General features: G+C 46.0%; 1 protein-coding gene across 1 annotated transcript in view; it reads left to right on the top strand.

The window, feature by feature from the left end:
- The first annotated feature begins 44 nt into the window (after positions 1 to 44).
- NCAPD3 (non-SMC condensin II complex subunit D3) overlaps positions 45 to 13,855 on the top strand; it is a 28,087-nt gene continuing 14,276 nt past the window's right edge. Inside the window, exons 1-16 of the mRNA XM_050322855.1 lie at positions 45 to 157; positions 1,095 to 1,249; positions 1,607 to 1,769; positions 2,621 to 2,796; positions 2,884 to 3,066; positions 3,441 to 3,502; positions 3,761 to 3,848; positions 5,189 to 5,322; positions 6,041 to 6,113; positions 6,416 to 6,541; positions 6,700 to 6,952; positions 7,583 to 7,645; positions 7,826 to 7,909; positions 10,445 to 10,518; positions 11,427 to 11,561; positions 12,285 to 12,505. Of these exons, the coding sequence (XP_050178812.1) occupies positions 97 to 157; positions 1,095 to 1,249; positions 1,607 to 1,769; positions 2,621 to 2,796; positions 2,884 to 3,066; positions 3,441 to 3,502; positions 3,761 to 3,848; positions 5,189 to 5,322; positions 6,041 to 6,113; positions 6,416 to 6,541; positions 6,700 to 6,952; positions 7,583 to 7,645; positions 7,826 to 7,909; positions 10,445 to 10,518; positions 11,427 to 11,561; positions 12,285 to 12,505 (2,051 nt within the window). The 5' untranslated portion in view covers positions 45 to 96. The remainder of the gene's footprint in view (positions 158 to 1,094; positions 1,250 to 1,606; positions 1,770 to 2,620; positions 2,797 to 2,883; positions 3,067 to 3,440; positions 3,503 to 3,760; positions 3,849 to 5,188; positions 5,323 to 6,040; positions 6,114 to 6,415; positions 6,542 to 6,699; positions 6,953 to 7,582; positions 7,646 to 7,825; positions 7,910 to 10,444; positions 10,519 to 11,426; positions 11,562 to 12,284; positions 12,506 to 13,855) is intronic.

Genomic DNA, 13,855 nt, shown 5'->3' with positions numbered 1-13,855 from the left:
CCCCGCTCCTTCCGGGGCAGCGCCGGCTCCGCCATTGGCTGCGGCCGCGGGCGGCACCGCGGTTGGAGCGTTCGTATCCTGCCCGGGAAAGGCGGGATGGCGGCCGAGCGGCTGCGGGCGGCGCTCGGGCCGTGGCAGCTGCGGGGCCTGGCGGCGGGTGCGGGGCTCGGGGCTCTGTGTGTCTGCTTGCCTGTGTGTCTGCTTGCCTGTGTGTCTGCTTGCCTGTGTGTGCTGCTCTGCCTGTGTGTCTGCTTGCCTGTGTGTCTGCTTGCCTGTGTGTCTGCTTGCCTGTGTGTCTGCTTGCCTGTGTGTCTGCTTGCCTGTGTGTCTGCTTGCCTGTGTGTCTGCTTGCCTGTGTGTCTGCTCTGTGTGTCTGCTTGCCTGTGTGTCTGCTTGCCTGTGTGTCTGCTTGCCTGTGTGTCTGCTTGCCTGTGTGTCTGCTTGCCTGTGTGTCTTTGGTCCTGGTTTTGGTCTCTGTTCCGATCTCGTTGTCTCTTCTCTCATTCTCGGTCCCAGTGTCTCACAGGGACTCTCTCGGTCCCGGTCCCGTGCTCTGTCCCGGTGCCAGTGTCGGTCTCTGTTCGCATCTCTCTCTCTCGGTCCCGGACTCTCTGCTGGTCTCAGTCTCTGTCCCGATCTCTCGGTCTCCCTGTTTCGGTCCAGGTCTCTCGCTCTCTCTGTCCCGGTTCTGGTCTTGGTCTCTGTCCCAGTCCAGGTCTCTCGGTCCAGGTCCGGGTCCTGTTCTCTCTCCGCGGTCTCTGTTCCGCTCTGTGACTCCCGGTCTCTGACAGGGTCTGTCAGTTTCACGGTCCTGGTCCCAGTCCTGGTGTCTCTGTTTCCATCTCTCGGTCCTGGCCTCTCTCTGTCTTGGTCCTGTTCCGATCCTGTCCCGGTCCCAGGATGGGGGTCTCTCCCCGTACACAGGGTGCGGGTGACCCCAGGCATTGGGATGCGCTCCCTGCTGAAACTGACGGTGTCGCGCTGGGTTCGGTCTATTCCGTGTTTATTTCGGAGCGTTATTTGGGGGGAAACACGTGTCTTGGAGAAACGCCGTGCCTGGAGCTTATAAACTCTTTTTTTTTTTTTTCTCTCAGTGTGGGTGAACACAGTGTGGGATCTGGATTTCACGGACACTGAGCCTCTGGATTCCTGTATAGCAGAGAAGATTACGGCCGATGGGCTCGACAACTTTACCAGCCTGTACAGTGCTCTGTCACCGTTTGCTGCTGAGGACCCGGAGGACAGAGAGGTGAGACCACCCGGTGTCTGCTGAGCACAGAGCCAGCCCCCCTCATTTTCTGTTTGTCACCTCCATCCTGCCTTGAAATTCACAGAATACTCCAAGACTGCCTCAAACAATTCTTGTACTAGGTGCTGGAATGCTTCAGAGAGAAGCTACTCCCAAGTTTTAATAATATATTTATGATTTAACATCATATTAACTATATATAGTGTTATGTATTACAATTATTAAGACATATTTTAAAAGATACAATTTATAGGGGGTTGGTCGCAGTGACAGCTGTTTAAAATCTGAATAAGGGCTAACTTTGGACAGCTGTGTTGTTATGGGGTTCCTCACTATCCCTCGCCTGCTTTTCCTCAGAATATCTGGACCGTGCTTGCCGAGAGCAGCCTGTCCCACCAGGCTCTGGTGGCCGTGCTCCATCACTTTGTGCATGCAGGGCAGGACAAGAGAGCAGATGCACAGCAGAGGGTTTATGGTCTGCACGCAGCTGGGCTCTACTTCCTGCTGCTGGAGATCCCAGGTGAGCCACGGGATGGGCCTCTTTATTGCTGGATGAAGCATCATTCAGGCAAGATCAGGCTTCTGTCATTTCTAAGGATCCCAGGTGGAGCAGGTGATGGTGTTGGCACTCTTTGCCTGCTGTCCCTGAAATCCTCAGGGGCCAAGCTGAGTCGTGGGGTGAGTGGTGAGTGTTACGGTCTGGTGGCAGCTTGGCCTCCTGTCACAGAGTGCTTTGATGGCCTCAGTCCGAGTCTGTATCCTGTGACAAGGTCGACAGGGCAGCCTGCACAGTGCACAGAGCTGGGACCACACAGATCCCTCTGGTCTGACAACAATATCCTGTTCCTGCTCTGTCACTGGAGAGGATTTCGCTGTGTGGCAGGTTTGGATGGGTCTGTTTGTGATAACAAAAATATGAGTTTAAAGTAAGCAGCAGGTGGGGTTTTCCAGCAGGTTGGTTCACAGCAGGATCTCTTTGTATTCAAGGCTGAGGCACGCTCTGAAGTTTTGCTGTTATTCATCTAGAAGGGGTCAGCCAGCTGGCGATCCTAGTGCAGAATGTCAGTGCTGATGACACGTCATCCTGGTGCACTTGGGCTTTATTCAGACAGTTCTTTGATCTTCTCTTGAGCTTTGCTAGGCTCTAGGACAATACCTGTGGAGAGATCATAGAGTCACAGGCTGCTTTGGGTTGGAAGGGACCTTAAAACTCATCCAGTCCCACCCCCCTGCCATGGGCCACCTTGCAATAGCCCAGGTTGCTCCAAGCCCTGTCCAACCTGGCCTTGGACACTTCCAGGGATGGAGCCAGTGATTTGGTGTTCTCTGTGTTTTGTCTGCCAGAGGACTGATGTTGTCTTTTCTGAGCAGGCAGTATCAGTAACCAGCTGTTCCATGACGTGATGTTTGATAAGTGCCTTCACACCCTGACAAAGTGTTGGCCTCAAGAACTGAGGGGAAGAAAAAAGGCGCATTCTCAAAGCTCTCAGACCAATCCAGGACGGAATAGAAAGAAAGGAAAACGACGCAGGAATGACAACTCCAGTGTAAGATGTTTGTGTAATCTCTTCAGATATAAATTGCTATTAATAAGCAAATTGTTAGCAAGGTGTTTCTCTTTTCTACCTATGTAGATGGAAGAGAGATTGGAAGAGGAGGAGGAGGAGGAGGAAGAAAACGATGAACATGTTTACTTCTCAACACAAGATCTTCTTCAAATCCGCAAAGCAGTCTTCCTTCTTTTGAAAAACTTCTTGAAGCTTCTACCCAAGTTCTCCCTCAAAGAAAAGCCTCAGTGTTTTCAGAGCTGCCTGAAGGTAATAAAGATTCAACTCGAGGAACCTTATGCCCCCTAACATAAACTTTTGGGGGATGCAGAGCACTCCACATGGAGGGGTGGCAGCCCTGCCTTTCTTTAACAAGACCCTGATGTGTCAGTGGAAATCTGGAAGTGGACTGTCTGCTCCATGTCTGACTCACACTTACACTTGCTGGCTGGTGCCAGGTGTTTTGTTCATAGAATCATAAATCATGGGTTGGGTTGGAAGGGACCCTAAAGCTCTTCCAGTTCCTCCCCGCTGCCATGGGCAGGGACACCTTCCACTAGCTCAGGTTGCTCCAAGCCCCATCCAACCTGGCCTTGGACACTTCCAAGGATGAATGAGCTCAGCTTGGCTTTGTTCCCCGGCAGGTCTTTGTGGAAATGGCAAGCTTTGAGCCAGAGGTGCACGAGTTCCAGTTTTCATCAGCAATGTGAGCAAACGATTCTTAATGTTTATACGATGCTGTGAACAAGTAAAGCCCTCAGTGCTTGTGTTATTATTCTGTTTATATGGAAATGAAAGTGATGAATTCTTTTACTGAAGATAATTATAACATGTTCCACCTACTAAGAGCAAACAGCATCTTGTGAATATTGAATGTTTTCCAGTCAATGAGTTCTGTTAATTGTAATAGTTGTAGTAACTGTTTCTCTGAGAGGGAGAGACATTTCTCTGCCTTTTTTCTTAGGGATGTTAATGAAGCCAAGAACATTCCTGAGCTGGCCTTCTATGGACTGTACTCACTGTGTTCCCCTCTCCACAGTACAGAAGATAAGGTACAAGTTAAACAACATCTTTTACATCCTCACAGCAGTATTGAAAAGGAGTGGTTTCTTTTTTTTCCTGCATGTTATTTTTGCTTGCATGGTTATTTTTGCTTTTTCACATCAGTTTTCCTTTTTGTGCATGTGCAGGCCTTTGCTGGGTGAGAGGAAAGATGTTTTTTTCCACCCCAATCCCTATTCCCTTCGGCTTGTTTGCTGATGCATTTGCGTGCGGTGAATTCCGTGCTCTACTGACTCTCGTGGCAAATGAATCGAAAACAGAGGCATAGCTGCAGTGGCATTAGACCTGTGTCTTAAAGGATAGAATTCCAGGTTACTGCGTTTGCCTGGAATGTTGTCATTCCCTGCTAGATGGAGCTCCAGCACCGCCTGGCAGCGTGTGTGGGGTTGGGCTGTGCAGCACTGGAGCATGATGGGGCTGTGTTATGTGCAGGGCTGGTTCTTGTTCAGGGCATAGTCTGGGAATCATGGACCAGCCAGTTCTACCAGAAACCTGTCTGCAGCTTTACATTTTTATTTGGTTGAGCTCCAAGCAGTCTGGGTCGTGTCCCACTTCTGAGTGCTGCTCCTGTGGAGATGGGGGTTCTGGAGCGTGGGTGTGACCGGGCTCTGTGTCTGTGAGTCTGTGTGAACCCACCTGGGCTAGTTCTGGGCCAGCAAGGCTGGGTATTAACAGCTGTCTGGTCAGGAAAGGCTGCAGCTTAGTACACACTAACCTGATGCATTGCTGAGTGCCTGCCCAGCTTTAGCAGCCTTAGGCCAGTGTGGTTCTGCTTGCTTAGTTTCTCAGCACAGACACAAACTTAGTTTCTCAACACAAACTGTTGGTGTTTGTGGTGACAGGAAGGTGTAGTTGCTCCCCTTCCCAGACCTGCCTCACCTTCCCTGCCTCTCCTGTTTGCTCAGAGATTGTCAGGATGATGAGGCAAAGCTGTGTTCCCAGGAGTGTGGCAGGGAGAAAACTTCAGAAGTTCAAGTGCACGTGGTAGTAAAAACAGGCATTTAGTTTAAGATGTCTTCTGGGCAAAACCCAGTGAATTTACTCAAATTCCACATGATTCTGGGGAATTAAAGTCCACAGCTTTAGAGGGGATCTGTTGATAATTTCAGGAAGCCTTATTAGGCTTTACTGAACTTATATGAGATTATGACAGCTAGGAAAGATGTTGTGTGCATTAATGAACAGGTCCTCCTGGAATGATTCTGCCAGGTGTCATACTTTAACATGTGCTATTGTTTGGATCTAGGTTTGTTTGGTTCAGAATTACTTAGTAATTATTTCAGGAGGCTTATCCACAGAAACAGACCTGAAAATAACCCTTCCTTTCCAGGCTCTTCACTGTGTCTTCTATCAAATGCTCTATGTCATCCTGATGGTGAAAAGTTCTTTTGGTTCCAAATGCGAAGTCCTTCCCATCACATCAGCTGTGACCAGTGCCAGGAATCGGGCTGTAAAATTCATCAGGTGATGTACAGAGCTCTGGCACTGCCCTTCCTGGCTGTGGCTGCTCTTCTCTTCTCCTGCCTTCACTTTGCTGTTGAGTTGATAAAGGGATGAGGCGAAGTGGCGCTGGCTTTGAAGTTGTTTGTGCAAATGAGGTTTAGTTAAAATGTCTGTAATGGGAATTTACTCAACTTGCTGGCAGAGGGGGAAGAAGGCACTGTCTGACAGGAGAGTGGCAGTGAGTGGAAGGGACCCATCTTCTGTGTTTTGCTTTGTGTCAGTTTTTCAGGTCTTGTGTTTTGCTGTAGAGAATTGTAAAGGAAATGAAAGATTAGCATGGAGCTCATTTCTCCTTAGTTCTTTGCTTTCTCCTGCTTAATGATATGTTTTGCCTGTGTTTATTGTTCCCCCTGTCGGGGATCCATGTGGTTGGAAAGTGTAGTTTGTGCAGAGATTCCCAGGCAACATATAAAAGTAGATTGAGAACAAAGAAGCTTTTTTTTTTTTTCTGTTGTTGTTTACTTGTGGAACGGTGTTGGAAGAAATGTTTTCTTCCTACAAAGGCAGGTTAATATAAATATGATTCTCTGATCACATCCTGCTGCACTAGCACTCGTGATTCCAGAATGCCCACTTTTCCTGCCCTTTCAAATGCTTTCCAAAAGGAATGTCCTTGTCTTCATTTTTCTTCTGCTATAAGCCAGCTTTATTAAAATCTGCTTCTCTTTCTGCTGTGCAGTTCCCTGGTAGATGAGCTGAAAGAAGCTGTGTTTCGTCTTCTTCGAACGTTACTGCAACATATCTGTGTCAAGGTATGCCAGGCATTATTGCTTCTTGAGCTGGAGAACTCGTGTGGATGCACTGCAGTGTCTGTACTATCTGTAATAATTAGGAAATCTGTTTTCACAACGTTTTGTAAGGAATGAATGGATGTTACAGTGAAGTAGTGGCCCAGGGAGCTGTGATTGTTCTCCCAGCCATTGCTGAATGTGAACATATCACCTCATTAAATAAAAAAAAAAAAAAAATACTTACCTTAAGCCCTGAAATGCCTTTCTGGCTTCTAGAGCAGAGCACTGAAATGTCACACCATGCCACTGCCCTCGTCTTTCAGGTCCCAGACAAGGCTGATTATCGCACGTTCGCTGCCCAGGCCCTGGTGACCCTGCTGAACAAACTGCCTCTCGTGGAGTTTGCTGAATTCGTCGCTTGGCTGTATAAATTCTCCCTCCTTAGCAAAGTAAGTGCGTCTCCTTGATGTTTTGAAGATGAAAGGTTCGATGTCAGCACTGAAGAGCAGTGTTAGTGCTGGCACCCAAAGGCAGGTAGAGCGAGTAGGCAGTGCCTGCGCCTTTGCTTACACTGACAGAGCACCTCCTGTGCTTTTCCTTCCCACAGACTTCCTACAGAGTGTTTGCCCTTGACGTGGCCTTAGCTCTGCTGGATGTGCCGGAGAAGAACCTGGATGACTCCTTGCCCCTGGATCACCAGAGGTTTCTGAAGCACAAGTTCTTAGTGCAGGTCATGGTGTTTGGCCCGTGCTCGGACAAAGCCCCCGCGGTCCGGAGCAAAGCTCTGAGCAGCCTTGCCCACTGCCTTGAGATGAAATCTGCTGCTACCCTGGAGAGCATCCGGGACTTAGTGCAGAGCTGTAAGTGTTGTGGATGCATCACAGAATCACAGAATATGCAGAGTTAGAAGGGACCTGCAAGGATCGAGTCCAGCTCCTGCCTGGCCCTGCACGGGACCATCCCCAAGAGTCACATTACAAAGAGAAAATAATTCTTGAACTTTTTGGGGAATAATTGCTGGGAGGTAGGAGTTGTCAGGCACTTAAAAATTGGCATGTAGTATCCTTATGTATTGTGTCATAATGAGAAGCAACAGATGAGTCTTACTACTCGTGAAGCCTTATATTTGGAAGGGATTTATTCTCGTGTATCACTTCTAAAGAGATTCCTCCATGAGGTCCCTTTGAAGGATGTTTACAGGCAACTGAAATTGCTCGTTGGGGGGGAAAAGAAAAGGCAGTTCATTCTTGCCTGACAGCTGATTAAATCTTGAGTTGCCTTTTGCTTCTGCTAAGTTGTTCTGTTCGTGACTGGCGTTCCCAGCTCCCTCAGGTGTGGTAAAAGGCCAGATGGCACCACTCAGAAGAATGCACAGAGCATCCTACGGTTAGATTACTTGCCTGAAAAAAATCTGGAATGACAGAATATCTGGAATTAAAACACTTGGTTTGATTTCTTTTTTTTTTTTTTTCTGTTTCTTTTCTTGGCAGCCTCTGTCCATACAGTGCTGGAGGCAAACACAAACACTGCGAGTGGGAGAGTCAGTGCTGAAGGTATAGAGTCGTTCTTTTCCACTAACTCTGAGGGTTTTTTTGGCATGCCACTCCCTAAAAATACACTATTAAATATCTGTTAAACCTAGGGCATGCAGGAGGCTCTCTGTTTAACACTGAACCTACTTGCTGGGTGAACATATGCCTTTATGAGTCTTAAACTTTTATCTTTTCTTTCAGCTGTGTCCAACCATCCACAGAAGGCCTTACCTGCTTTCAGAAATACTGAGCTGACAGACAGCGGCAATACCGCTGTGCTTGAGGGTATGTCAAAATTAAACCACTTTTCAGATAACCATCCAAAGCCTTAATTGAAATTAGACTTTCTGAAGTGCATGTGTTGTCCATTTCTCAGAGGAAGTGGGGAGAGCTTTCTGTAGAGCTGTTAAAAGACACTTATGGGTGATGGAGGGGCTGGAAGTGCCAGCCATAAAGAAATACTCTTGCCATCCGGTCTGAAAAATACATTTTAATCTTGAAATACTGATGTTCATTTGTACTAATGTGGTGGCAACACTTGTTGAAAAGCAGGTAATTTATTCTTCCCAAAAAGGATGGTAATTGATGTGGGATATAATACTTGGAGCTCCATAAATTTCAGGGTAATTAAATCTCTTGCTCCAGTGCACAAAGAACTAATATATTTTGCTGCACAAGGCACAGCACCTTCGAGTAGCAGTGTTCTGTAGGGAGGGATTCATTGCTCTGCAGCATCAGGTATTGAGCTGAAAGCAAAGTGTCACATTAAATGTCCTGATGCAGCATGGCAAGCTGGGTCTAATTTGTTGATAGCATGAAATCAGCATGTAAGTTGGCTTTTGTGGCCGCGACGTTCCTTCTTTAAATCTCTCCCTTTCTTCTCCTCTTGCGTGTAAGAGCTTTTCTTCCTAACCTTTAGGCCTCTGCCAGTATCTCTGCTCTCAGTTCTCGCTGCTCACCTCCCTTGAACTGCTGACAATTCAATTCTCTGCTCGGTTCACATCCTGCAGTCGTGTCTTTGTTCCACGTCTCGCGCCGCTCTTCGCATGGGGATCTCCCTCCCTATCTCCAGGAGCCAGGCTCCAATCTTCTCCATTGAAAGCCTCCCTTTTAAAAAACAGTCCACTGATAAATTTGCTTAATCTGCTCTCTCAGATAGAAAAGTCCTCCAGGCCACTCAAGGTATTGTGCATTCCCTGCTTAGCTGCAGACTCCTCGTGCCAGAGGATGCCTGGTTTTGTATCCGATACCCAGCTGAGCATACACTTGGCACTTGGCAAAACAAATTAAGAAAAGGCTTGAATGAGAAGAAAAAGACTGTCTGGAGCTCAAGAGGATACTGAAATTCAGGCAGTCAAGGTGCATTAGCAAAGCTGTCTGGCACACTCTTGTGCTTGGCTTATGCCTGTGCTAATTTTGCACTTCTCTGAAGACCAAACAGCTCTCATATTTTAGAAGAGAAATAAATCTTGGCTGGGGGTAGTCAGAACGTGCTAAATGCTCAAGGGCAAAGATGAGAAGTGTGGGGATAAACTGCAAGGTCAGGTGAGCACTGCAGAATTCCCTCTGCCCAAAGGAAACAATCATTGTCCTCCCCAGAGAATTCTCAGCCATTTAGAACTTGAGGGGTTTTTTTGTTGGTTTTGCTATTTTGGTGGTGTTTTTTTTTTTTCTCTCTTTTCCAAGTCACTCTGAGTAAAATCAATGTCAAAGTGTAATTATTTTAGCAGATTTGATCACCTTCACAAGACTGGACTATTTTCTTGGCAAAATCTTGCCGTGAAAAAGTTCTCTGTGTGCCCTTTGTGTCCAGCTGCTCTCAGGCAGGAGGAGGATGGAACTGCAGTTAACTGCCCTTTAAGAAAGCCCAGATCAAAGTCCCTTTGCTTCCTTTGATAAAAATTTATTTTTAAACTAGTTTTGATTAGTTCCCTGTGACTAATCCTATTTCTTAATAGCAACAGTGTGGATGTCCATATGAATCTCTCTAACAGATCTCCAAATTTGGCATATATTTGGGAAATCTAACTTAATGCTGTGAGAAACCTGGCAAATAGCAATAAATAGAAACCTTGAAAGCACTGGTAAAATGTTTTAAGTCATTATGTCCAGTCAAATAGTCCAATGATTCAAAAGGGGAGAAATAATTAATTGTGGCTCTGTGCATTCAGTTGTGTGCCATTTGGGAAGCCATCAGCTTGATGATGCATTTTTTTCTGACAGCATGCAGAAATAAATGTGAATAGGGCTGTGGAAAGTAAAATTTGAGCCCTGACTTGGCATTCAGGGAAGAGAGATGTGTTCTGGCTTCCTTGTAGACTCTGGAGTGGTTCCTTGGAGCTGCCATTCTGCAGCCTCAAGGAATTCATAAGCAGAGTAATTGCCCCTCTGTAAAACACAGCAGTTCATATGTGAATTCCTGGTACTGTGTGGAGCTCTGAGGCAAAACTCCCAGAAGGTTGTGGGTGTTCTCAGCTCTGTGTAAACCTATTTTGGCTCTGTGTTGTTTCCAATTGTCTGTGCTCTGCCCTCCACCTGCCCTTCCCACAGGTAGCAGAGTTACCTGTGCCACAGGCTTTTGTTAGGGCTGTGCATGATTCATCTGATGAGCTTTCAGCCTGTGAGGGCAACCCAACCTCTTTTGTGTAGGCAAATAAAGAGGTCAGAAACTACAGATTTATACTGAATCAAGTCATTTGGTTTTTCGTTTTCTTTGGTGGTATATTAAGACACATTTTCAAGTGAAAGTGCTTCCAAGCCATCCTAGGATTCTATAATTCTAAGGGGTGGCTAATTTCTTTTTATCCTGGTTTTGGATAGAAAAAGAAGTCATGGCCATGCTGAGACAGAGAGCTGGAGATGAGAAAACCAGCGTGAGGAAATCTGCTCTCCAGGTACAGTGCTTTTTGCATCCTTCCCTGTTCTCGGTGATTACCCAAAATGTCATGTATATAAATAATCAGGCCACGGTTTTGTGGCAAACTCTGTCACTTTGCCCACTTGTAGCTTCCTGCTTTCCCTGCAGAGTTCCTCCAGGCCCTAAGGATCTTGTTTACTAGCTCCTGATAAGTAAATAATGCAGGCATAATGATGGAAATTTTTCTGGTGCTCTTGCTGACAGTCTGTTATTCCGTCATTTGCAAAGAGAGGCTCTTGTCAAATGTCAATAGGCATTTCAATTAAGACACTTCCTCATAAACTGAAGCATATTAGCTGCTTAGTTTGTTTTGACCTTGTTAGCAAAGGGATTAGGTTATATCCAGCCTCTATGTGTAGCTTTGCTTGTTGCTCTTTTTTTTTAATGAGGTCGTAGCTTTTAAAGAGATGCTTCAATGGAAATTTCCTTGTTTTAAAAAATAGGTGTCTGCTGCTGCCTGCCTTCCTCTGTTAGTCCTCTTCACTCCAGCTCTTCCCCCTCAGTTCACACACTGATTTGAGCTTCCCAGTTAAGGCTTCACAGTTCTTGTTTTGATGCTTTTTGATTAAAAATAAAAATAACTCCCCTCTTCCTCATTACCGGGTGAAAACCGTGGCTCATACAAGAGACATGTTATTTTCAGGGTGAAATTGTGAAATCCACCTTCATCCGAGCGCTGTTACAAAACAGGAACGAGTGAAATGATGTTTTCCCGTTTCATTTTCACATCTGGCTGTGCCCGGCGCTCATGAATTGTTAATGTGCCGTTCCACTCTCGGCGAGATGGATCTCCAGTTAAGAGTTGGCAGGGGGTAGATTGTGTTTTTGATTTGCCACGTGGGGCCTGTGTTCCCAACAGAGCTCTGCTGCTGCTTTGACTTGCAGGTCCTCATGAGCATCCTGAAGCACGAGGTGACCCCTTGCTCTGCAGAGGATTTGCTGCCCCTCCAGGAGCGGTGCCGGGACCCCGCCGTGTCCGTGCGGAAACAGTCCCTGCAATCCATCACAGAGCTCCTCCTGGTGAGGGAAAAACGGGAATTCCGATGCACACCGGCACGGGTAAAGTGGGGTTAAAAGGAGGAGGATCCAGACCAATCAGTTCTTCGTTCAGTGAAGTGCATTTCATGACTCTGTTCTAATTTTCTTCATTCCCTTTTGACTCGGAAGTCGTGACTCATCCTGATACCTACTTGTGATTTATGGAGAACGCTTCCAACTGTTGGGAGCGCTGATTCTTCTGGCTGTTGATTTATGTGTCATGAAGAAAATGTTTATGTTGCTGGCCTTCTCAAGTTACAAAAAAAAAAAACTGAATCACTTTCAGATGTAATGTGTAGATGATAGCACTGCTATATTTTTCTTTCTTTTCTATTTATTCACAAAGGGTCTGTAACTCAGGCTTGGAGCACAGGGTTTAAATTAAGCAAAGCTCTTTTTTTTTAGTGTTAAATCATCTGCTGTAGAGCCTTATTGCAATGCTGTTATAATTCTTTATAGAGTTAAAAACAAAGTATTGCAGTGCTTTAGCAGAAGCACCAGGTATTTATCATAGATATGATCAAATATCTCGTGATGTTGAGGAGACACAAGTTCATCTGTCCCACCTGCTGTCACATTGCAGTGCTGGGGTTCATTAAAATTCAAAGTTAGTAGCAGGAACTGAAGGCCTTTGCTGGTCTACAGGATCCTGTGTAGGATCATCTAATGCTTTAAAAATGCTTCTAATTTGTGTGTTTCTCTCAGTCTCAGCACAGCAATGTTCTAGTGCAGAAGGCCTGGTTAAATGGAGTGGTGCCTGTTGTGATGGATGCAGAAAGCTCTGTCCAAGAAAAGGCCTTGGAGTACCTTGATCAGCTCTTGTTGCAACATATAAAACCTTACCAGAAATTCAGGAGTGATGATGTGAAGCAGGGGCTGGCGTGGGATCTGCTCACCCTCTTGTCTTCAGAATGCCAGGAGCTGAAGTAAGAGCATTCTTCCTTCATTGTGGACTCTGATGGCTTTTCAGAAATACCCTTTTGTCCAATGTATATGGGATGCTTTTGTTGCCTTCACTATATTAACATTCAGGAACAAAATCCAGATTTGTTTAACTTTTTTAATCCTGCTAGAACACACAACTTTTCCTTTACAGAAAGAAATTGCCTCTTGACTGGAGGACTAAGATAAGAATATGAGTTTGTGCTCTCATCCCCTGTGTGGCCACAGATTATTAGGTATCACAGTTGACATACTGTTAAAATGCACGTGCTGTCTGTTGTGCAAGGACAAGAAACTCAATTTCCTGGGGATTTCTTTTAAGCAATTTAAATTCCCTGCTTGAAAGAATGAAGGGAAGTTCGTGTGACTGCTAGGGATGGAAACTATCTCGTTGAGGTGCTTGTGGTGCTCTGCCAGTTCCTGGGACAGAGGAGCTGTTGAGCATGGACAGGCTGGCAGGTGGTGAGGAGGGTTCAGTTTTCCTTTGTGTCAAGTATTTTTCACTTGCTGCTCTTGTTACCTGTGCTCTCTCCCTGGACTTGAGTGTTGGTTACAGCCTGTTCTGCATGCATTGATAGCACATGAATATTCAGCTCAAATGGAGGTGTTCCTCTGACAGAAGTGAGAGAGGATATATAAAGCAAGAACATCACCTTGTATTAATTCTTATGTACAATATGTTACTTGTCTTATGACAAATCGAATTATTCTGCCTTTTGCAGAATGCTGTGGGAAGGAGCAGGAGAAATGGGATGACACACAGTATGACAAGGACACAACATTGATTAAAGACATCTGTATGTTTATTAGTCAACAGGGCATAATAGCTCAGAAATAGAAAATGAGATACTGGTGGTGCTGCTGTGCCAATCTGGGGGACTGTCAGTGTTCTAATTTGGGCTATTTTGTAACAGAGTTTGCAGATTCATGGCACCTTCTTCTTCCTGACCTGAGAGTACGTGCCAGCTCTTCCAACGTGAAGCAAATAATTAGGGCTAAACAACAAAATTAGCAGGGTATGATGCCTTAAGATGACTTTTCTGTCCCATTATCCCTGGAAGTGTTCAAGGCCAGGTTGGATGGAGCTCTGAGCAACCAGTGGAAGGTGTCCCTGCCCATGGCAGGGTGTTGGAATGAGATGATCTTCAAGGTCCTTTCCAACCCAGGTCATTCTGTTCTGGGTATTAAATAACAACTGCTGGAAGGTCTGTGTTACAAATGGCTGAAATTATATTTTCTTGGTGTGTCGTGGCACCACTTGGACCTTCTGTCTTCCTGCCCCAGAGCACTACATCCATGCAAGGATGCCAGGGCTGGAGTGGGTCAGGCTTTTG

Source organism: Myiozetetes cayanensis, unplaced genomic scaffold (genome assembly GCF_022539395.1).
Source record: "Myiozetetes cayanensis isolate MyiCay16 unplaced genomic scaffold, myiCay2020 scf29, whole genome shotgun sequence".
Taxonomy (NCBI): domain Eukaryota; kingdom Metazoa; phylum Chordata; class Aves; order Passeriformes; family Tyrannidae; genus Myiozetetes; species Myiozetetes cayanensis.
This window is presented reverse-complemented; position numbering and strand designations above follow the sequence as displayed.